Raw genomic sequence first — 23113 nt, forward strand, 5'->3', positions numbered from 1 at the left:
GCGGAGGGGCCGCGGGGCCGGTGCCGCCGCCCGCCATGCGGGGCCCGGCGCCCGGCCGGGAGCTGCCGGAGGAGGCGGAGAACGAGGACGAGGTCTCCGGTATGCGGGGGGGGGGGAGCGGGGGTGTCCGGTCCGGGAGCTCCGGGTTGGCCATGGAGTCCCCCCGCCTGCCGAGCGGGCGGTGGTCGCGGTGCGTTCCAATGCGGCTCCCCCTGAGGTGCTGTGGGGCCTCGTCCGGAGCCGCTTCCCCGGAGGGACCGAGCTCGTTGCTGGAGCCCCAGGGCATGGCTGGGGGTGAAGAACGGAGCAGGGGCATCTGCAAGCACCTGTGGGTGCTGCTCGTGTGTAAGGGTGGGAGTACCCAATGGAACCATTGGTGTTGGCACCGCAGGCAGCCGTGGGGAATGGGCACACTGGGTCTGGAGGTGATGGGGAGGGGGAGCACACATTGGAATAGGCACCTCTGCCCTGGCCGGGTGCCCATGGTGCTCCTGAGCCTGGAGCCGCAGCAGAGCAGTGTGTGACCATGGCCACCCCTCCCCTGTGAGCTCTTCCTCTGCTCCATTCACCTCCCGTTGTATCCACCTTAATGGGCTTGGAGACCTGGAGCGTAAAAGCCCAGCACTGGGCCAGCTCCTGGTGTGCGGGTCTCCAGGAGAGGCCGTGGAGCTCCACGTCACGGCCTGAAGCTGCTGTCCCAGTGGGAAGATGAGCGTGGTCTCCCCATGCTGTCCAGCAGTGTGAGCTGTCCCTTTTGTCCCCAGAAGAAGATGATGGGGTGCTGGAAGGACTGGAGCAGTTCTTTGCAGAAGAGCAAGTGGTGCAGAAGAAAAAGAAACCCAAGAAGCTGAAGGATGGCAAAGCTGCCAAAATCAAGCGGCGGAAGAAGGAGGTAACGCTGCAATGGGGAGATGCCCTGGCTGTGGGCTGGAGGCTGCTCCATGAGCAATGGTACCATCCATCCCTGCTGAGGCCCTTGGGCACGCACTGCAGTGGCACCTCCTTGTTGTCATCTCTGGGGATGAGCAGTCAATCCTGGCACATCCTGTGCCGATGTAGTGCCTGGGTCTGGTGTTGTAAGGAGGTGGGATGCAAACCCCATCACTGGGGGGCAGCTGAGGCAGGGGCTGGAGCTTCTGCAGAGGTTGGTGTTGGCCACCTCCATCCAGGGCGTTTGGCAAGGGAGGCTTTGGCATGTGGAAGGGCTGCTGGGTCTTCCATGGGAAAACAAAGCCAAGCAGTGTGTCCTGGAGGATCCTTCCTGAGGCTGTGCAGGGCTCGCTGGCTGGTTGGAAGCTGGGATCAGTGTGGTCCCAGAGCAGGGCTGGCTGCTGCTGTGTGGGGAGGGAGGCCTCCCAGCCCCTTCCCTGTGATCTGTGCTTGGGGAGGAGTCGCTCCTCACACAACAAGAGGTGCCCCCACCCTTCCCTTCCCAAAGCAGGGCTCAGGGATGCTCATCTCCAGCCGAGGGCTCTGTGAAAGCAGATTGGATGAGGCAGTGACTTGAGGTGCTTTTGCTGCCGTCATTGTGGCATTACCTGCAGCTGCTTCCCGGAGTCCTGGCCCCAGGAAGCTTTTTCCCTTGGTGGCCATGGTGATGGGTGATGATGTTGTGTTTCTGCAGAAGCACACAAAGCTGGCTCAGCCCCTCTGCCTCCCTGGGCTGCCTCCAGCATTGGATGTGTTTCTCTATGCTGCTTTTCTGCAAGGTGGGGGGAAGAAAATACCCCCTATGGTAATTTCCCCTCTGCTCCTTTCCTGGCAGTGCCAGCCTGCCGGAGCCCTGCAGCCTGTGTAGCTGGTGCAGAGTCTGACTGCTGCCTTCCTGGGGTGGGGAGGAACCAAGGGGTGAATGCTGAGTGTGTTTTAATTGCCTTGTGTGGGCAGCGTTAACTGAGCTTGGCCCTGCCTATAGCAGAGTGTTCCCTTGTCCAGCAAAGCCAGTGGGAGGCAGTTGGGAGGCACCCAGCAGCACCCAGGCAAGGGGATAAAAGGGACCTCGAGTGGGGTTTCCTTTTCCTGAGCTCCTCCTCAGGAGGTCTGTGGGGTCAGTGCCCTTGCCCTGTGCTGGAGGAGGGTGGCAGTGAGGTGTGAGCTGCGGTGCTGTGCCAGTGCCTGCATCACGATGGGCTGATGCCCTGTGTTCCCATGGGCACGGCCATTGGTATGACGGGTGGGAGTGGGAATCCCTCTGTGCCAGCGGCGTTGGGACTGGGTTTGTGGTGATGCTGATGGGAGCTGGTGCTAAACCCCAGTGAGACCCGTGTGAAGCTGCGGTTTGAACCTCGGTGTGGGGCGATGAGGGAGCGGGGGGGGGGATTTCAGCCGGTACTGCAGCAGTTACCATGGCAACCGATTACCCTGCCAAATTACAGCCGTGCCGAGCCCGGGGCTGGGGCTGTGCCCAGCAGAGGGGTGCAGATGGATGGGGCTGAGCGGGCGCTGTCCGCGGTGCTGAGCGGGCGCTGTCCGTGGTCCTGCCCCGGCTCCGCCGGTGTCTGAGCGCGGTGCCTCCCGTCCGCAGGCAGCAGGAGCACTGAGCAGGCTTCCAGCACCTCCTCACCCCCCTGCTGAGGCTGCTGGGACCGGGGGTTCCCCATGGGCTCCTGTCACCTTGCTCTGCTTCAGTTCCCATCTCCAGCCTCTCGGTGCATCCACCGAAGCTGTTTGGCTTGTGTGGCAGCTGGAATCCTCTGTGGTCACACAGCTCTGCATGGAGTGTCCAGCTGGGAGGGGAAGCAGAACCTGAGCTCCACATCTGCCTGTGAGCTTAGAGATTACCCGTGAGCAAAGGGATGTTCTCTCCCTTGCCTTAGGTTCTCACCTTTTCATGCTGTACTTGAAGTCTGCAGCCTTATTCACATAAAACACAGGACAGAACATTATGTGTTAGCTGTGTTATATCAATCAAAAGTGTTGCTAAAGTGTTGCCTGTCTGAGTGTTTAACAGATTTGGTTTGCTACACAGCTATTTTTAACACACATCCTCTTCCTTGGCCTGCTCTCCTCTGGTTTTCTGTTCCTACAGCCACTCAGCAGTGCAGTACTGGGGCCCTGTGGTATCGCAGTGACTGGGCACTTCCAGAGGAGCATGTTACAGTGTGGAGGCAGAGCTGGCATCCAGCAACATGGCTGTGACTCAGCATTGCCTTTCTTGTCCCCCTCAGTGAACAAGTCTTAAGGCAAAAGCATAAAGGCTCCATTCCCATATCCTTTGGCTTAGATGAGCTTTTCCACAACACAGTTCTATCTGTGTGACATGACTGTCTCTTGTTCCTGGTGCTTCCCTAAAGCATGGCTTGCATGGTGTGAGCACATGTGTTTATAGTGCTCCTAGGATAAAGAGTGGGAATGTGGCTGTATTTGCAGGAGGGGACCTGGGGCAGAGGATAGGGCTTCACTCAATGGCCCTGGAGAAATGGTCCATATGATCCAAAGGTTTCCTTCTGCCTGTGTCTCCCATGGGCGGGTGCTTCTTCCTGTTCCCAAATGTGATTGTTGTGCTGTTTTGCCCAGTGTAATGCAGGGGTATTCGAGGGAACATTGGCTTTAGCTGGTGACAGCCCTTGCTTTGTGCTGTGCATTAATGGAGAGGGGGACAGGGCCTGCTCTTTCTCCAGTGTCACTTTTCTTTTTAGGGGAGCAATGATGAAATGTCAGACAATGAAGAGGAGATTGAGGAGAAATCCGAGAGCGAAGGGAGTGATTATTCCCCCAACAAAAAGAAGAAGAAAAAGCTGAAGGACAAGAAGGAGAAAAAGCCAAAACGGAAGAAGAAGGATGAGGAGGAGGATGATGAGGATGGAAGTCTAAAGGTACTTCCTTCAGGCTGGTGCTAGAGCGTGAGACCTCAGGGTGCAGCCAGATCCCTGCGAGTTACCAGGCTCAGAGCCATGGTTTCTGTCCAGTCTCCCTGTGCTGCTGGATAGGTTCTCTTGGCATAAAGCGTGGCCCTGGTGTGTTTGCCCTGGGTTTGGCAAATTGTTCAATCACAGAAACCAATCCCTGCGTGTGAGTGACTGGGGAGAGCGTTTGATACACAGCATGTGCCAGACCCGGCCTCGTATTGCTCATCTGCAGTCATTTAGTTAATGATCTTCTCTAAATCTGCAGGAGCCCAAGAGCTCAGCTCAGCTGATGGAAGAATGGGGCCTCGACGATGTAGATTACATGTTCTCAGAAGATGACTACCATACCCTGACTAACTACAAGGCTTTCAGCCAGTTCCTCAGGTAGGGAACCGGATGGGGCCTCGTGTGTCCCAGCTGAGGTTTGGGTGTTGCTCAGCCGTGTGGGTGAGGTTCTGAAGTCAGCTCTGCACTACAAGCTCCTTGTTGCTTCTCCCCACTTGACTCAGTCCTTAGGGTCCTGTTTTAGTTGCAGGATTGACTGGAAAACGGCTGAAATCTTTGTCTCTCCCCCTCTCCAAACCCCTTTTGTTGTGTGTGCCTGTTGGAAACGTTTAATGAGCATCATTAAACCTGAGCATCAGTGATGGGTTTGTGTGGGGACAGTGAGCTGTTCAGACCACCACAGGTATTTTGGGGTCTCTGAAGAAGTTGAGGTGTGCCCCCTTTTGTGTATGTGCTCTGGTTTCTGCTGCTCCCAGTGGGTCACATCAGCACGCTCTATGGACATGCTGGGTTCTTGGGCTGCAGCACCAGCACACCACAAACAGGAGCAGACACAAAGCAAAGCATTTCTTTACTGCATGGTTCTCCCTCTGCCCTCCAGGCCTCTGATTGCCAAGAAGAACCCCAAGATCCCCATGTCCAAGATGATGACGGTGCTGGGTGCCAAGTGGCGTGAGTTCAGCGCCAACAACCCGTTCAAAGGCAGCTCGGCAGCCGCGGCCGCCGCGGCCATTGCTGCAGCTGTGGAGACAGTCACCGTGGCCCCACCGCTCCCTGCCAGCCCCCCACCAGCCTTGCCCCCCGTCATCAGGAAGGCAAAGACCAAGGAGGGCAAGGGTAGGTGCCGGCTGTGGAGGGTGGGTTGGGGTGGGGGTGATGTGGGGGTTTGCAGGGTACCAAAAGAGTCTTCTGCTTCTCCAGGTCCGGGTGTGAAGAAGAAAATCAAAGGCTCCAAAGATGGAAAGAAAAAGGGGAAGGGGAAAAAGATGTCAGGCTTGAAATTCCGGTTTGGAGGAATCCCCAGCAAAAGGAAAAAGGGCTCCTCTGTAAGTGTGCGGGGTCCTGGGGTGGGGATATGGCAGGGAATGCCAGGACAAGCCTTGCTGTGGAAGCTTCCCTTGCATAGGGGTATCACAGCACCTTGGTTTCACTCATTTGGTAGGGAGCTGTGTCCGGGCTCAGATCTGTAAAGAGGTTGTGTCCAGGCACAGTTTCTGCTCAACCCAATCACCACATTTGCTTCCAGTGGTGAGGTTGGTGCTGCCACCATCTCAGAGCTGGTTTGCAAGAGGATTCTTCAGGGTGTGCTCTGCAGATGAGCCCTGTATTAAGGAGAATTATCAGATGCTTTTATTCCTGAGTGAAGCTGCCTCTGGGCATCTCTGTCCAACAGCACAGCCCAGGGCTGCCCGAGCTGCTCACTGAGTGCAGCCTGTGCTGCAGTTTGGGTGCTGTGCTCCTGTCAGCACCCCACTGTCGGGTGTGCTTTAAATAGCAGAGCTTTTGAAGGACTAAATCTCATAACTATTGACTGGGGTGGGACTCTCGTAGGTCTTGATAATGGTATTGATCAAAAGCCCATTAGCTCATTGTTAATGGATATCCCTGGCTCTATAGCTGCGTTTCATGTAACACAGTCTGCCCGTAAGTCGTTTTGTGCATGAGAGGCTGAAGCCAGAGGAGCAGTGAGAGGCAGCCACTTGCTGCTGCAGGTGTTCAGTCACCCAGCATGGAAAGTTCATCCTGTCTCTGGGTACACTCTTGATCAGTGCATTTGCCTTTCTGAGAGCTACAAAGAGCTGGGCTTGCTGCTGTAGCTGCAGCACTGAGTACCCGTTTTAACAGTGTGCACAGCAGGGATTTGCATGCCTGAATCTCCAGAATGAGAGTCCAGATGTGTTGTTGTGTTCTGATGCTGTTGGATGCTGGGCTCCCTAACAACTTCCACATTAGAAGGAAGTGCAAGCGTGACTCCCCTTGTGCACATGCACAAACAGGCTGACACAAGCTGAAATGAGTGTTGAGAGAGGGAGAGGAGTTCTACCCCGACTGTACAAGGCTGGGAGTAGGGGTTGTCCCCTCCATGCCTGTTTTGGGTGGTCGCAGCAGAGAGCTCTTGCAGCACAGCAATGCCTGGGAGATGCTGAGCCTTTCCCAACGTGCCTGCCTGACTGCACCGTGGGAGGGGATGGTGGCCTGGAACCCATCTCTTGTTAAGGGGGCTGAGCAGGCACTTGGCACATTGATTTATGTATTTTAAATGTGCTCTGGGTGATTGCACCTTGATGCTGTGAACTGCATGCGCTGTCCCTGTGCTGTGCCTTCAGGATGTAAAGATAGTCCAGACCTCCATTTGTTGACTGCCTGCGAACTGACAGAGGAGCCTTCCCTGCTTCCTAATGCCTCATGGACCATTGCTATGAGCCCAGCCTGTTGGGGTGGCACTCACCTGCCACTACCCTGCTGCTCTGGCTGGTCTGTTCCTGAGGAAGAGTGGTTGCCCCAAGGGGTTGGCCACTGCTCGGTGATCACACGGGGTTTATGTGGGTCCTGGGTTTGTTGGGCTGTGGAGCAGTGTTCCTGGGGTGCACTTGGGCTGCCCATGCTTTGCTTTTCCCTCTGCAGAGCGAAGAGGAGGAACGGGAGGAATCCGACTTCGACAGTGCCAGCATCAACAGCTCCTCAGTGCGCTCCGAGTGCTCGGCTGGCCTGGGGAAGAAGGGGAAGAGGAGGAGAAAGAAAAAGAGGAGTAGGCCATCCTTTGTACTCTGTTCTTTCTGTCTGGGCTCCCCTCTTCAGCTGCTGCTTTCCTGGCCTCTGCAGCCCCGGGCTGTGTCTGGCACCGGCTCCATGTGCTTGTGCTTGTCTCTGTGTGCGGTGTGTGAGGCGCTTCCCTGGTGTCCGTGGCTTGTGCCTGCCAGGAGGCAGTGAGCAGATCCTGCCATGGGCTGCTGGCTCTCCCTGCAGTGCTGGTGCTGCTGGAGCTGCCTGGTGGCAGGGCTTTTCCATTGATCTAGTCATCTTTCCCTCTGGAAAGGATCCGCTGCCCTGCCCCGTCTCGCTGCCTGCTCACAGCTTAGCCCCTGCCTGCGCTCTGGGCACCAGGGCTGCCTCCCAGGCAGCAGGTACCTGCCTGCATGTGTGACCCCCCCAGGATCTGTTCTCTAGCAGTGATTTATAGGGCTTCCAGGGAGCAGCCCCTGCAGGGACGTGGCTTGTGGCAAGCTCCCGGTGGAGCAGGACGGGCTGTGGGTGAAGAAGCAATCAGGGCACTTCTTGTCTGTGTGAGATGTGCAGCTGGGCAGGCGGCTTCGGTGGATCTGTGGTGTGGATGTAGGAGTAGAGGCACATGGACAGTGGTGGAAAGCATCTGTCGGGTTTCACAGCGGCTGCGTGGCCACGTCTGTGTCTGTCTTCCTTCCTCCCTTCCCTTGGGAAGGCTGCGGGTGGATTCTGTGCCCTGGCACCTCCATCTCTGTGCTGCTGTTGGGAGCAGCTCCCTTGTGCTGTGCTGCCCTGAGCCCTGCTCCAAGTGCTGCCGGGCCTGGTGCTGCTCTTCCTGGCTCCCTGCAGAGGATATGAGCTGCCTTTCTGCCTCACGTCCTTGTTCGGGATGAGGTGCTTCGGATCCAGGCGTGTCCTGTGGCCTCTTGGCTTTGCCGATGGGTTCTTGTTTCTGAGCAGTGGACAGGCAGCTCCTGGGCTGGTGCACGGTCAGGGTGTGATGCTGGCCAGGGTCCCCATCAGGTGGTGAGGCCGGGCTGGCTCCATGGCTCTTGTGAAGAGCATTGCTGCTTCTTCTGGCTCGTTGCCCTTGTGCCGGAGCCCGGCAGCCCCGCTGTGTGTCGGTGGAATGGAAGGTTGGAGATCAGTGCCTGGAGTCTGTGTCAGAGCCAGCATTCAGATGAGCTTTGGTGGCACTGCAAGGCCTTGTTCCCCCCTTTAGCCATCCGTGCTGAGCTGAGAGAGCTCCTGCCTCTGGCAGTGAGCACCAAGGCAGAGCAGAGTAGTCCCGGGAGAGGATTGTCCTCCTCGGCCGTGTCACCCTTGCATGGTGCGTTTGCAGTTGGTGGCGCTGGTACCTGGGGAGGTTTCTCTGACTGGCCTCCCTTGCAACCTCTCCAGGTTCTGGCATTCTCCATTGAGAGCCTGAAGGAACCAAAGGATGATACAGTGTGGAGAGAGAAAGAGAGACAGAGGTGAGATGATGCTGTGTGCAAAGGTGAACTGTGGTGCTGAGGGACAGAGAGGTAGGGGGACGTAACAGGAGGGGTCTGAGGTGAAGCGCTTTCCTTATTTCCTTGCCTGTACCGTAGAGGAGCAAGTGTCCCATTCCCTCTGGGATAGCCGGCAGCTCCCGATCCTTCTGACCGTGTGCCTGTCCTTGCTTGCAGTGGAAGAAGGGGACGGCTATGAGACAGACCACCAGGACTACTGCGAGGTGTGCCAGCAGGGAGGGGAGATCATCCTGTGTGACACGTGTCCCCGTGCCTACCACCTCGTGTGCCTGGATCCGGAGCTGGAGAAGGCTCCCGAGGGCAAGTGGAGCTGCCCCCATTGTGTGAGTGGGGTCGGGCCCGTGGGTGCGGGTGGGCAGGTTGGGGGAGCCCTCAGCGTTACACTGGTTGTGCTCCCCAGGAGAAGGAGGGCATCCAGTGGGAGCCCAAGGAGGAGGATGAGGAGGAAGAGGAAGGTGGTGAGGAGGAGGAGGATGACCACATGGAGTTCTGCCGGGTGTGCAAGGATGGAGGGGAGCTGCTGTGCTGTGATACCTGCCCGTCCTCCTACCACCTCCACTGCCTGAACCCACCGCTGCCGGAGATACCAAACGGTGAATGGCTCTGCCCGCGCTGCACGGTGAGTGTCACAGCATCCCTGCTCCCAAACCCACCACTGCCGTGCACCAGGGACTCACCTCAAACTGTGCTCTTGCCCCTTTGCTTTCTGTATCCCCAGTGCCCTCCCTTGAAGGGCAAAGTCCAACGCATCCTGCACTGGGCCTGGAAGGAGCCACCGGCAGTGCCACTGCCGCCCGTGCTGCCTGCCCCGGGCACGGAGCTGCCTCTGCCTGTGCCAAAGGTGCTGGGGGGGATCCCGGAGCGTGAGTTCTTTGTGAAGTGGGCAGGACTCTCCTATTGGCACTGCTCCTGGGTCAAGGAGTTGCAGGTGAGAGCGTTGGTGTCAGTGTGGTGCCCCTGCCCTGCTCCCTGCCCCACAGGCTGAGCGTGGCTCCCTCCTCTGCAGCTGGAGCTGTACCACACCGTCATGTACCGCAACTACCAGCGCAAGAACGACATGGACGAGCCGCCAGCCTTCGACTACGGCTCTGGGGACGAGGACAGCCAGAGGGAGAAGAGGAAGAACAAAGACCCCCATTATGCCAAGATGGAGGAGCGGTTCTACCGCTACGGCATCAAGCCCGAGTGGATGATGATCCACCGCATCCTGAACCACAGGTGAGGGGCTGTGTGGATGGGCCATGGGGAGGTGTGTGCCAGGGTGCCAGAGCCCCTGGTGGTGCCGGCACTCAGTGATGCTGGTGCAAGCCAGGAGGGGGCCACAAGGGTGAGTGCCTGCAGTTGTGCAGGTGAAGCTTGGAGCAGTGTGTTTGTCCTCTCTGTGGGTTTCTCTTCCTTCTCAGCACTCGTGCTGATGGTTTGCATGGTTGGCTGAGCCATTGGGACTGCCTCCTGCAGGGTTTGTGTTCTCCCCTGGGGCTGGGGGGGTCAGATTGTCCTTCACCAAAGCCAAAAGCTCTCACTGGTGGAATTTCAGCTGCTGGCATGTTCTGAGGTCTCTGTTGCCTCAGAGGTTTGTTCCCAAGGTGAAGTCAAGACCAGAAGTGGATCAGTGCCTGCTATTTTCATTTCTGCTGTGTTGCATGTTACAAAATACAGTGAATTATCCCAAAGGTGGATGCATGGAGTTGTTCCACTCTTCCCAGGTTATTGAGTCCCTGTTACAGCTCAATCCCTCTGTAACTTTCTGCTGCAGCCCAGTGATGGGTTGGCTTCCATCAGTCGTGCCCTGTGGCTGCTGCTGCTCCCTGACAGTGCTTTGGACCAGCAGCTGCTTCCATGTATGTGATTTGTTCCTCTCAGAAACCACACAGCTCCTCTGCACTCCCATCAAGGATGAGGGATTTGGCTACAACACTTACCAGAAGGGAACATTATTCCCACTTCTCCCCCTGATAGTGCTCAGGATAAAGGAGCTCGAGCAGGTGCCTGACTCCCTTATGGAGCATTGACATTTGCATTTCTTTTCTGTGGAAGGAGTTTCCTGCATGTGAAATGTGCCCTGCAGATGGGTTGGTTTTCCATGGAGCAGCTAGAGACACCTTTTTGTTGGAGTTCTCCATTTCAAGTGGCAACTTGAAATTTCAAGTGGCTCGAAGGCAGCTTGGCAGAGAATAAATAAAGCTGCTGGGTAATGTTCATGTGAGCTTTGCATTGTCTGCTCAGCACTCAAAGGCTCTTTTCCCTGTGGGCATGTAGTCAGGCTCGGCTGGGTGTTTATTCTCAAAGCAAAACTTGCCATAGCAGTGAATGCTGCAGGAAGAAGAGGGTGAGTGCTGGCATCCATCCATCCTGGTAATGCCGGAACATGGGGTTGGTCAGTGGAAGGGATGAGCAGCCTTTAAAGCTCAGCAGTTAACACCTGCAGCAGATGAACAGGCATTTGTGATGGAGAGGTGGATACTTGCTTCATGTTTTCCTGCCTGTGCTTGGATGCCATGGGCTGCAGGTGGAGGCAGAGGGGTTCTGTGGCAGCAGCCTATGGATGGCTGCTTCCCAGGGCTCTCAGTTCACTGATGGATGTCCTGTGCCCTGTGTTACAGCTTCGATAAAAAGGGAGATGTCCATTACCTGATCAAGTGGAAGGACCTGCCCTACGACCAGTGCACGTGGGAGATTGATGAGATCGACATCCCCTACTATGAGAACCTCAAACACCTCTACTGGAACCACAGGTACTGGGGTGGGTCCACAGCCTGGGTGAGCAGGGCAGAGCCAGGGCAGCCTGTGAGGGGTGAGGGATGGTTTGGAATGTGCTGGCATCACTCACAGGGACCCCTCTGCAGTGTCCGAGTGCTTTTGGGAAGCCAGTGCTCCTGGAAGGCCTTTCCAGGGCTGCTGTTCTCCAGCCTGTGCTCCCCATGGTCTCACTGCACTTGGGAGCAGCTCCAAGGTGCTTCTGCCTCTGTTTTGGGGGAAAACTACAGTAATCTGATGCAATTGCTGTTCTTCATTTTGGATAATGTTGCAAGGAGAAGGAGTAGAGGCCATACGTGCCTGTGCGAGCTGGGCCAGGGCAGCTCCTGTGGGGAGAGAGGCAGTGTAGTTTGAGGCATTTCTATCCCTGTGTTTGGGAGCTGGGAGAGGAAACCTGCCTGCCCCTTCCCGTTGCAGGGAGTTGATGCTGGGGGAGGACATGCGCCCTCTGAAGAAGCTGAACAAGAAAGGGAAAAAGCTGAAAGAGGAGAAGCTGGAAAAGCCTCCAGAAACACCTCTTGTGGATGTGAGTGAGGGTGGCAAGGGCAGCACAATGGCACATGAGAGGGAGGTCAGCCTGGGCCCTATCCTGTTAATGTTGGTCTCCTCTAGCTCCTGGTTTCTGTCATCCAAAGCTCTGGGGTAGCTTTGCTGTGAGGAGCCTGAGGGCTGTGCTGTGCTGGGACCGGGTCTGCATCTCCTGTGGGGCTGTTGGGTGACACAAGGCTGAAGAGGGATGTGGTGGCCACTGAGGGAGGAGAGGGAACTGATTCTCACTGCTTTGTGTCCTGTCCTGTCCCTTCCAGCCTACAGTGAAGTTCGACAAGCAGCCGTGGTACATCGACAGCACAGGTGGCACGCTCCATCCTTACCAGCTGGAAGGGCTCAACTGGCTGAGGTTTTCCTGGGCCCAAGGGACAGATACAATCCTGGCTGATGAGATGGGGCTGGGGAAGACTGTGCAGACTATTGTGTTCTTGTACTCCCTGTACAAGGAGGTGAGTGGAGCATCAAATGGGTCCCCAAGGAGGCCGAGAGCTGCTTCGTATGGGGAGAACAGCTTGGACTTTGTGTTCCCGAGCAGGGCCACTCGAAAGGGCCGTATCTGGTGAGTGCCCCTCTCTCCACCATCATCAACTGGGAGCGTGAGTTTGAGATGTGGGCACCCGACTTCTACGTTGTGACTTACACGGGGGACAAGGAAAGCCGGTCGGTCATCCGGGAGAATGAGTTTTCCTTTGAGGACAATGCCATCCGCAGTGGGAAGAAGGTCTTCCGGATGAAGGTGGGAGCCAAGGCTGTGCCCTACCCCGCAGCTTTCGGCAGCAGTAAGAAGGGGATGGAGTGGAATTAGACCCAGAGAGGGAGACTGGCTTGATCCTGACCCAGCCCTTTCCCCAAGAGGGAAGCTGGTGCTGTTACCCATGCAGGAGATTTGTGCTGAGCTGTAAAGATTCTCCCCGACCCTTCTTTGTGCCTGTAGCTCTCTGCTCGGTTCTAATGTTCTCGTGGGTGTTGATTTTCTGCTGGCACAGCTCATGCCTTGACCTGTTTCTCCTTGGATCCCATGCAGTGAAGGTGAGGGCTATCCCATCCCCTCCTCGCTTATCCTGGCTCTTCTCTCCCTTTGCTCCTCCAGAAGGAAGCACAGATCAAGTTCCATGTCCTGCTCACCTCCTACGAGCTGATCACTATTGACCAAGCAGTGCTGGGCTCCATAGAGTGGGCCTGTCTAGTGGTGGATGAAGCACACAGGCTGAAGAACAACCAGTCCAAAGTAGGTAACAGGCACTTGGAGCTGCCTTTTGGTGGATTTGCTCCCTTTAACATCCCCTGGCATTAAATATCCTTCAGCTGAGAAGGGACAGCAGCCTGGGTGTCTTCATGACAGGGCTTTAATGGGCTGTCATGGAAGGGAATTGATCCTTCTCCTTCCTTTCCCTTTACCTGGGGTTAATGCAGGCTCCAGCCCCTGGGACCATCACTCAGTTCCCAGGGCAGGAGGCAGATGGGGTGATCAGGGAAATTCAGGACTGCTGCCTGTGCTCTCTGGGGGTGGCTTGGAGCAGGACATGGGAGCTGTGGTCTGGCTCCTGAGTCCCCATGTGCACAGTCTGCAGAGCCCCCACATGAGTAACCTGCTCCTCAGAGCTCCCTTCTTTCTTTTCCCAGTTCTTCAGGGTATTAAACAGCTACAAGATCGATTACAAGCTGCTGCTCACTGGGACCCCGCTCCAGAACAACTTGGAGGAGCTCTTCCATCTGCTCAATTTCCTGACTCCCGAGAGGTTTAAGTGAGTTGCTTTAGTTCCCTGCTCCAAAGAGGGTCAGTGGTGGGACCCAATCTCCTGTTGGGGTTGCTCAGCAGAGGTCTCCCAGGACTCCTGTTTGGGACAGAGGAGCTGGATCCCGTTCCTGATGTGCCAGCGTTCCCAACCTGCACTGACAAGCAGGTGGTGAAGCTGCTGCACATGTTTGATGTGACCCCAAAGTTAGTCCTGTGTTCTTCTGCTTTTGGGTCCTGTTGTTGGCTGTTGCCTTGCATCATCAGGAGCTTTATGGGTGAGGGGCTGAACCCTGCCTTTTCTTCCCTTTCTGAGCAGGCAGAGGTGCTCTGGGGAACTTATCAGACCTCATATTACTGCATATAGTTTGGCTTTCCCCTTGGCCAGCAGCGCAGCTCCTTGCCTTGGCTTTTACCCTGCTTGCATCCTGTCACCAGAGTGCTGTTCTTTGCCATGAGAGCTCTGCCCTTGTTCCTAAGTCATGAAGAGATGCCTGTGCTGTCCCGTGTCCCATTACCACTCAGCGCTGTGGTTCTGGCTGCTTTCACAGTAACCTGGAGGGCTTCCTGGAGGAGTTTGCAGACATCTCCAAGGAGGACCAGATCAAGAAGCTCCATGACCTGCTGGGGCCCCACATGCTGCGGCGCCTCAAGGCAGATGTCTTCAAGAACATGCCGGCCAAGACAGAGCTCATCGTGAGAGTGGAGCTGAGCCAGATGCAGAAGTGAGTACCCCCAGTGCAGCTCCTGGGGCTGCTGCATGGAATGAAGGTGCTGCGAGGGCTGGAGCAGCTCTGGAGCCAGGCTGAGAGAGCTGGGCTGGGGCAGCCTGGACAAGAGAAGGCTCCTGAAGGGGAGACCTGAGAGCAGCTCCAGTGCCTAAAGGGGCTGCAGGAAACCTGGAGAGGGGCTTGGGACAAGGGATGTAGGGACAGGCCAAGGGGAATGGCTTGAACCTGCCCGAGGGGAGACTGAGCTGAGCTCTGAGGCAGAAGCTCTTCCCTATGAGGGTGCTGAGGCGCTGGCACAGGGTGCCCAGAGAAGCTGTGGCTGCCCCATCCCTGGCAGTGCTCAAGGCCAGGTTGGACACAAGGGCCTGGGGCAGCTGCTCCAGTGGATTTTAGCTTGGAGCTGCCCTGTTGCTGGCAGTGCCAGGCCTGGCTGGGTTACAGGGATGTCCCTCCCCTCCCTGCTCCTGCAGGAAGTACTACAAGTTCATCCTGACGAGGAATTTTGAAGCCCTGAATTCCAAGGGTGGTGGGAACCAGGTCTCGCTGCTCAACATCATGATGGACCTGAAGAAGTGCTGTAATCACCCCTACCTCTTCCCTGTGGCAGCAGTGGTACGTCAGCTCTGTGTGCACCCTGGATGTGGTTCTGAGCCTTGTGTCCATGGTGTGGGGCTGCAAGCCCAGGAATGTGTCTTTGGAATGCATCTCTGCGGGTTGTCCTGTGAGAGCCTGACCAGGATGCCTTTTAGGAAGCCCCAGTTCTGCCCAATGGATCCTACGATGGGAATTCTTTGGTCAAATCTTCTGGCAAACTGATGCTGCTCCAGAAGATGCTGAAGAAGTTACGGGATGGGGGTCACAGAGTCCTGATCTTCTCCCAGGTGAGTGTAGGGAAAGAATAACCATAAATACATATTTAAAGGGTTTTTTTTTTGTTCTGTATGAGGATTTGGAGTGGATGGAGATGGTGGGAAGAGCTGGTGACAACAGGGATGTTTCAAACCCCTGTCACCTATGGATCAATAGGAGATAACAGTAACAGTGCTGCCTTTGGGGAGGGCAGTTCAGACCCAATTCCCTCCTGCTGGCAAAGCTGCTTGTAAAGGATGAGACCTCAGTGCCACTCCATGGGCAGCTCCTGTTGGCTGTACTCTGGTGGTGGTGGTGGCACCATCACCTTGGCCTCTGGGCTGCTGGGGGTGGCAGGGAGCCAGGCCACGTGGAGCTGCTCATGCCAGGGTCTCCTTGCCCTGCAGATGACCAAGATGCTGGACCTGTTGGAGGACTTCCTGGAGTATGAAGGCTACAAGTACGAGCGGATCGATGGGGGCATCACCGGCGGCCTGCGCCAGGAGGCCATAGACAGGTTTAATGGTACTTGTGCTTCTGCCTGTCTGAGGGGAGGACATGGGGTGTGTTCACAGCATGTGGGGAAGCCATGGGGTCACTCCTTGCCTTCCCTTCCCAGTGGTTCCATCCCCAAAGCACAGTTCTGCACCTCGGCCCGCACACCACGCTCCTTCCTGTCTCACCCATTGCCACCTGTGGGTTTGTCTTTCTCAGCTCCTGGGGCTCAGCAGTTCTGCTTTCTGCTCTCTACCCGTGCTGGTGGTCTGGGCATTAACCTTGCTACGGCCGACACAGTCATTATTTATGATTCTGACTGGAATCCCCACAATGACATCCAGGTTTCTGACTTTTCCTTTTCCTTCCCATATCGTAAGTACCTCCAGGGCTCTGCTCTGTTCGCAGGGCAGTCGGTCTCTTCCCTCCACAGCTCTGGTTGGGGGGCATGTTTCTGCTCAGCAGCCCCGGTCTTGCACCCATGTCATGGGCTGGCACTAAACCCGGCTCTGTTCCAAGGGCTTCTTGCTTTCTCCTCCTGGTTCTTCCCAACCAGGTGCCCTCTCTTTGTCCGGGGAGCTTCCACTTGTGTTTCCCAAAGCCTGGGGCAGACCCTGGCTAAGGATTGCATGTCAGCAGGAGTGGGCACGCAGCCCGTGCCCGCACAGGTCATGGCAAAGCCAAGAGCAATGTGTATCCCTCCCATACAGGCGTTCAGCCGTGCTCACCGCATCGGGCAGAACAAGAAGGTGATGATCTACCGCTTCGTGACCAGAGCCTCCGTGGAGGAGCGCATCACGCAGGTGGCCAAGAGGAAGATGATGCTCACCCACCTGGTTGTCCGCCCGGGGCTCGGCTCCAAGTCGGGCTCCATGACCAAGCAGGAGCTAGACGACATCCTCAAGTTTGGCACAGAAGAGCTCTTCAAGGATGATGTGGAAGGTGAGGCTGGGGAGGAGTGGGGATGCTGTGCCCATGGCAGGGCCTGGGGCTCACTCTCTGACCCCGCAGGCATGGTGTCGCAGGGACAGCGCCTCGCCATGCCGGATGCTGTCCCCCCTTTCTCCGACACGCTGTCCACCAAAGGGGGTGCAGTGACTCCTGGCATGAAGAAGAAGCACGGTGGCACCCCACCAGGTCTGTAGCCCCCTGTGTTTCGGTGACCTATCACCTCTTTGGTCTGTACCTGAGCTGTCTCCAGCCGGGATCTGAGCTTCCATTGCTTTGCTCTCCAGGTGACAATAAGGACGTGGATGACAGCAGCGTGATCCACTACGACGATGCTGCCATCTCCAAGCTGCTGGATCGAAATCAGGATGCAACTGATGACACAGAGCTGCAGAACATGAACGAGTATCTCAGCTCCTTTAAAGTGGCCCAGTATGTTGTGAGAGAAGAGGACGGTGTGGTAATGTGACTAGTATCATGTCTTACAATCGCACCTCTTTATACATCCCTCTGTGTTCTGTTCCCTTTCCCTCCTTGTGAGCGTTCCGGTGTGGGGCAGGGCTCCTCCTGCTCTGCCTGTGACTGCTGCTGGTTGTTCCAGACCTGGGGTCCTGGGGCTGATGGGGCCACAGCAGTGAGGAAGCACAGTTATCTTGGTCCTGTGCCACCCGTGGTGCAAGCCAGGCTCTGTCCCTGTTGGCAAATGGTGCTGCTTATGACTGTGCTGCTGTCAGTTGTTTTCCTGCCTTGTTTCCTTCCTGTGTTGTGGAGCTGATGGCAGGCTGATGCTTGGGGAGGCCTCTGCAGATGTGTGGTTTCTCCCTTGATGTGAGTGTGAACACTGCAGGGTGGGATGGGTGGCAGAGTTTGGAGCAGTTTCTGGCTGGGAGCTTCTCCCAGCCCTTTGAGAGCCTTGCACCAAGGTCAGTACACTTGGGCAAAGCCAAATCCCAGGCAGGGGCTTGGAGCTTTCCCCTTCTTTCCCTGCAGAGCCGTTAGAGGATGGGGCAGGGGGTGATGCTGCAGGTCTGTGGCTGCATCTCAAGCCTCTTGGCTCTTGCTGTGCAGGAGGAGGTGGAACGTGAGATCATCAAGCAAGAGGAGAATGTGGACCCCGACTACTGGGAGAAGCTGCTGCGGCACCACTATGAGCAGCAGCAGGAGGATCTGGCCAGGAACCTGGGGAAAGGGAAGAGAATCCGCAAGCAGGTCAACTACAATGACACCTCACAGGAGGACCAAGGTACAGCCACTGTTCTGCTCCGGTGCCCAAGGGACTTGTTGGCTGTTGTTGTTGCCTTGGGGTGTCCCTCCCAGGCAGGGACCTGTTGCTTGGGACCATCTCCTACCCTGTCTTGCTTTGGCATCTGCAGAGTGGCAGGATGAGCTCTCTGACAACCAGTCCGAGTATTCCATCGGCTCCGAGGATGAGGATGAAGACTTTGAAGACAGGCCAGAAGGTCAGAGTGAGTTAATGTGTTTGATAGTCCATGGGGTTTTGCTCTGTGGGAAGCCGCTGGCACCAGGTGCAGCAGAAACTCGGGGTTGGAGGGGATGTTGTGCTTCTGGGCCTCCATACAGAGGGAGGTGACCCCATGTGCTGCCAGGTGAGGGCATTCCCATGGCAGAGAAGGCAGTGGCTGTTTCCTTGGCTGGCTGCTGCAGGACCAGAGTCTGGTCCTTATGTGGAGCAATGGGGAGCACTGAAAGCCAGCGGGGTGGGTGGAGGGGACTGGAAGCTTAGGTCATCCTTCCTTGTCCATCACCGGGGCTGCTTGGCTGTAGGTGGCAGGAGACAGTCCCGGAGACAGCTGAAGAGTGACCGGGACAAACCTCTCCCTCCTTTGCTGGCAAGAGTTGGGGGCAACATCGAGGTGAGTGTTGGCGTCAACCAGAGCATGAGCAGCACAGTCATGGGGCTGCCCTGGAGTTAGTCCTGGTAGCAGCCATGAGGCTCCAATGTGCCGCACGCCACCGCGGCCGTGCTGTGATCCCAGTGATGCCTCTGCCCCACAGGTCCTTGGCTTCAACGCCCGGCAGCGCAAGGCGTTCCTGAATGCCATCATGCGCTGGGGGATGCCCCCCCAGGATGCCTTCAACTCCCACTGGCTGGTGCGGGACCTGCGAGGGAAGAGCGAGAAGGAGTTCAGGTACAGGGAGCCGTGTGGGCAGAGGGGCTGTGTCCTGGCTCCCCTCCCGCTGTGTCCTGGCTCCAGTCCCGCTGTGGGCTCTGCTGTGAGCCCCAGGCTGGGCTCAGGTGTCCTTCCCTTCCACAGGGCCTACGTCTCCCTCTTCATGAGGCATCTGTGTGAGCCTGGAGCGGACGGGGCTGAAACCTTTGCGGATGGTGTTCCCAGGGAAGGGCTGTCGCGCCAGCACGTGCTCACTCGCATCGGGGTCATGTCGCTCGTAAGGAAGAAGGTGGGTGAGGAGGGTTTGGGGTGCATTGCTTCAGGTACGTCCTTGGAGACCTGTGGGGTTCCTGGGCTGCTGAGAGCTGCTCCTCAGGGATCCCATACGGAGGCTTCAGGCTTGGAGCACATCCAGCTTTGTAGGGTGCAGGGGTAATGTGCCCTCCTGCAACAGGCACAGCATCAGCGAGTGTTTAATGGTCTGGCTGGCAAACCAGAGGACTCACACTGGGGACCTGCTGGGCTGCGGAGCTGGGGTGTGAAGTGTCTCTGGTGGTAGCGATGCTGCTGCTCCAGCAGTTGTGATGTCCCTGCTGGGTTTGACTCAGTGGTGTGTGTGTGCCCCAGGTCCAGGAGTTCGAGCACGTCAATGGCAAATACAGCACTCCAGATGTGATTCTCGATGGCCCAGACAGCAAGAAGTCCAGTGAGATTGTGTCTTCAGATCCCACCACCCCCATCCCAGCCAGCCCAGCGCACACAGGACCCATCTCCCTCACTGGTAGATGTTCCGGTGGGCCTCTGGGGGTTGTGGCTTTGGGTTGGCTTGGGAAGGGGGTGGATGATGCAGAGCCCTCTGCAGCCTGCTCAGGATCTTCCTCACTTTGCTGTTGCTGCAGACAAGATAGAAACACAGCTCGGGTTCCAGGAGGAGAGGGAGCAAGTGGAGCAGAAGTGCAGGAAGGTGTCTGAGAGCCAGGTGGGGTGGCTTCCTTCAGCGTTTATCCTGGGAGACCCTATTGTGGTCTATGGGAAGGGCAGAGCTCCCCAGGGAGGGGGCAAGGCTGGGCTGACCTGGGTGGGTGCTTGATGTTAAGGTGCCTGTGAGTGCTGAGAAGGTGGAAGGTGAAGAGCACCCAGAAGGCTGCGACAGCAATGAGAAACCGAGGGATGAGAAGCAAGAGGAGGGTGAAAGGGCTGCGCCTTCTCCTGAGCCCCTGGTGAAAGGTGGGTCTCTGGAGCTAGGATGAAGCAATTCCCTCTTGGCCATGACCTGGGTTTCTGTGGGGCTGTGGTACCCAGGCCTGATCTGTGCTGGAGCAGTTGTGGAACACACAGGCAGTGTAATCACCCTGCCCTAAAGGCTGAGTTCCACATCGAGCTTCCCTCATTGTCCTGTTCCCTTCTGCAGATGAGGGGATTCAAGAGAAAGAGAAGCCTTTGGAGAAGCCGGAGTTAAACAACAGCCTAGGGAAAGGGGAGGACAAGGAAGTGAAAGCAGGTGAGGTGTGAGGAGGCTTTGGGGCAAGAAGTGGCTTTTCTAACAGTGATGTTAGTGAGGAGTTCCTGGGGAAGGGAGGGCCCTGGTTGGTTTACCAGTGGAGTATGATCAGCCAGCAGCACTCCTTGTGTTTGCCAAGCAGAGGACCCCAAGGCGGAGGAGAAGGAGCAAGGTGAGGCTCAGCAGAACGGTGACAAGGAGGAAGAGGAGGACGGGAGGAAGGATGACAGGAACGTGAACTTCCGATTCATGTTCAACATCGCTGACGGTGGCTTCACAGGTGAGAGCAGGAGGGTCAGAGGGGCCAGAAGGGACGTGAAGGGGCTGCAGTGGTCCTGACCCTGCTGCCTGCTTCCACAGAGCTGCACACGCTGTGGCAGAACGAGGAGAGAGCTGCCATCTCCTCCGGCAAGATCTACGACATCTGGCACCGCCGGCACGACTACTGGCTCTTGGCAGGGATCGTCACGTACCCTTTGATGTGGTGGGGCCATGAGGGCAGGGGGGAGCAGGGAGCTGTCTGGTGCTGAGGTGGGGATGCTGTTTGCTGGCCAGTTCTCCCCTTGACGCTCCCTTGGCACCAGTCACGGCTATGCCCGCTGGCAGGACATCCAGAACGACCCACGCTATGTGATCCTGAACGAGCCCTTCAAGTCAGAGATACACAAGGGGAACTACCTTGAGATGAAGAACAAGTTCCTTGCCCGGCGGTTCAAGGCGAGTTGCAGGTCCAGGGCTGGTGAGTCCTTACCAATGGGGGGGACCAGAGCAGTGCCACAGAGCCATTGGGAGCCCATTAGTGCCGGCTGGGACCAGGCTTTGCCAGGGGCTCGTCGTTGCCAGAGCAGAGCTGGGTTTGGTCCTGGGGAGCTCATGGACACTGGGGTGCATAGGCTGGGGATGGCTGCCGTGGGCTCCTCGCTGTGAATGGGCTCTGCCCGGGTGATGCTGTGGAATGCTGCCTGCATCCCGTTCTGGGATGCTCAGTGTCTGAACGGGATGAGAATACATAAGGGCTAAGCCTGTTCTTCCAGCAGTTCTTGGGAGCAGGGCCAGCATGGAGCACATGGGGGCAGAGGCAGCCTAGACCCCCGGGGCACCCTGATTTACATCAGAGTGGGGTCTGAGCCCGAATCTTCCCCTCCTGTGCCTCCCAGTTGCTGGAGCAGGCCCTGGTGATCGAGGAGCAGCTGAGGAGAGCAGCATACCTGAACATGACCCAAGACCCCAGTCACCCGGCCATGGCCCTCAACGCCCGTCTGGCTGAAGTGGAGTGCCTTGCTGAGAGCCACCAGCACCTCTCTAAGGAGTCCCTGGCTGGGAACAAGCCAGCCAACGCCGTCCTGCACAAGGGTAGGTGCGGGATGCAGGGTGGGGATGGAAACCCAGTCGGGAGGCTGTGTCCATCTCCCATCTCCAAGCTGCTGGAGCTCGCTGGGACACAGGGAGGCTGTGCCTGGGGGTGCCCCATGGGCTGAGCCTGGCTGGCTGTGCTCACAGTGCTGAACCAGCTCGAGGAGCTGCTGAGCGACATGAAGGCGGATGTCACACGCCTGCCCTCCATGCTGTCCCGCATCCCACCCGTGGCCGCCCGCCTGCAGATGTCGGAGCGGAGCATCCTCAGCCGCTTGGCCACACGTGGTGGGGAGCCCCCTGTGCAGCAGGTCTGTGGGGATGGGGATGGGCTGGAGCCCCCTGGGGGGCAGCAGTGGGGCCAGGGCTGTGGGTCAGTGTCCCTCCTTCCTCTTTGCCTCCACAGGGCTCCTTCGGCTCATCCCAGATCTACAACAGCAGCTTTGGGCCGAACTTCCGAGGTCCTGGGCCAGGAGGGATTGTCAACTACAGCCAGATGCCTCTGGGGCCGTATGTGACCGGTACGTCGGGGTGTTGAGCAGGTGCTCCCTGGCAGAGACATCCAGGGGTGGATTTGAGGGCCAGGAGCATCGCTGGAGGCTGCTGTATGATCAGGCTCTTTCCCCTTCTCTCCACAGATATTTAGGTGTTCCCACGATTTTGCCCCCAGCTCCCATTTCCAGCTGAGGTAAGATGTGCTCCTGCTCTCTGTGTTCCATGCGCCAGGGTCTGTGGGATGCAGGAGATGCTGTGGCTGCTCCATCCCTGGCAGTGCTCAAGGCCGGGTTGGACGCAGGGGCTTGGAGCAGCTGCTCCAGTGGAAGGGGTCCCTGCCCATGGAACTGGGTTGGAGCTGGATGAGCTTTAAGGTCCCTTCATCCCAGATCATTCCCCTATTCTATGATCCTATGACATGGGCACCTCTCCCTCCCCTCTCCTTGCAGCAGCCCCGGAGGAAGGGCAGGGGAAGGCAGTTGCCTGCGTGAGGATGAGCTGCTCCCGCTTCCAGTGTGCTTCAAGCGCTGTGCCCCCCGTGCTGCCGGCCCGGCCTTCATTTCCTGTACATCCTCTTGCACTTTCTGATTGAAGACTTGAAGAGTTTGGGCAGGGCAGGCTGAGCGAGGGGAGCTGGTGCCACCGGTGCCGCCAGTGCCACTGGTGCCACCGGTGCCGGCTGTGGTGGTGTGTGTGTGTGAGAGGGGAGGCCGGAGCTGAGGCACCCATCCCAGCTGGCTCTGGCTCCCAGATTCCCCATCAGGTCCAGTTCTATGTCCTCGTGTGTTTGAGCAAGTGCATGCCTGCTGCCAGCCCTGTGGCCGGAGCCCAACCAGCACCGGGGGCCACGTGTGCCAGGCTTGGGGCATGTGGATGGGAGGAGATGGTTGGAATTGGGATGGGGCCACCGATGCCCGAGGCTGGCGGCAGCTGTGAGCGATGCCCACGCGTTCCCTTTGTGCTCCGTGTGTCCTGGTTTCTGTTCTCTGTGTTTTAATAAATCCCTTGGGAAGGATGCAGTGGGAGCCTTGTGGGGGTGAGTGGTTGTGGGGGGAGCAATGTGGTGGGGGGGTTCCAGATGTGGTCCCAGCCCCTGCATCATCCTACATACACATGTACATGTGTGAGGTCCATGGGCAGCCGATGGAGCTGTCCTCTCCCAGCTCTGGCTCTTCCATGTGCAGGACACATGGACAA

The 23113-nt window shown here is 57.3% G+C and overlaps 1 protein-coding gene across 1 annotated transcript; it reads left to right on the plus strand.

The window, feature by feature from the left end:
* The first annotated feature begins 7 nt into the window (after positions 1-7).
* CHD5 (chromodomain helicase DNA binding protein 5) lies at positions 8-22931 on the plus strand. The gene is made up of 42 exons (XM_034068378.1): positions 8-99; positions 765-892; positions 3639-3815; positions 4114-4232; positions 4735-4970; positions 5055-5179; positions 6759-6882; positions 8528-8694; positions 8772-8990; positions 9090-9299; positions 9378-9589; positions 10975-11106; positions 11546-11654; positions 11935-12126; positions 12213-12413; positions 12768-12905; positions 13301-13422; positions 13964-14137; positions 14614-14755; positions 14893-15024; positions 15400-15517; positions 15707-15831; positions 16198-16429; positions 16499-16624; positions 16723-16895; positions 17504-17678; positions 17809-17895; positions 18221-18309; positions 18452-18585; positions 18712-18856; positions 19195-19348; positions 19467-19546; positions 19665-19794; positions 19979-20068; positions 20211-20348; positions 20429-20537; positions 20653-20785; positions 21226-21421; positions 21569-21732; positions 21828-21942; positions 22060-22109; positions 22366-22931. The coding sequence occupies exons 1-41, from the start codon at positions 36-38 to the stop codon at positions 22065-22067; spliced, it is 5844 nt and encodes a 1947-aa protein (XP_033924269.1). The 5' UTR covers positions 8-35; the 3' UTR covers positions 22068-22109; positions 22366-22931.
* Positions 22932-23113: the final 182 nt, after the last annotated feature.

The sequence above is a fragment of the Melopsittacus undulatus genome, chromosome 12, assembly GCF_012275295.1.
Source record: "Melopsittacus undulatus isolate bMelUnd1 chromosome 12, bMelUnd1.mat.Z, whole genome shotgun sequence".
Classification (NCBI taxonomy): Eukaryota; Metazoa; Chordata; class Aves; order Psittaciformes; family Psittaculidae; genus Melopsittacus; species Melopsittacus undulatus.

Bases quoted from the DNA above. Each gene is read 5' to 3' on its own strand.
- CHD5 (XM_034068378.1), top strand. From the start codon at position 36: ATGCGGGGCCCGGCGCCCGGCCGGGAGCTGCCGGAGGAGGCGGAGAAC. The intron at 893-3,638 runs GTAACGCTGCAA...TTTTCTTTTTAG, and splicing joins TCAAGCGGCGGAAGAAGGAG to GGGAGCAATGATGAAATGTC. The intron at 18,586-18,711 runs GTACAGGGAGCC...TCCCTTCCACAG, and splicing joins AAGAGCGAGAAGGAGTTCAG to GGCCTACGTCTCCCTCTTCA.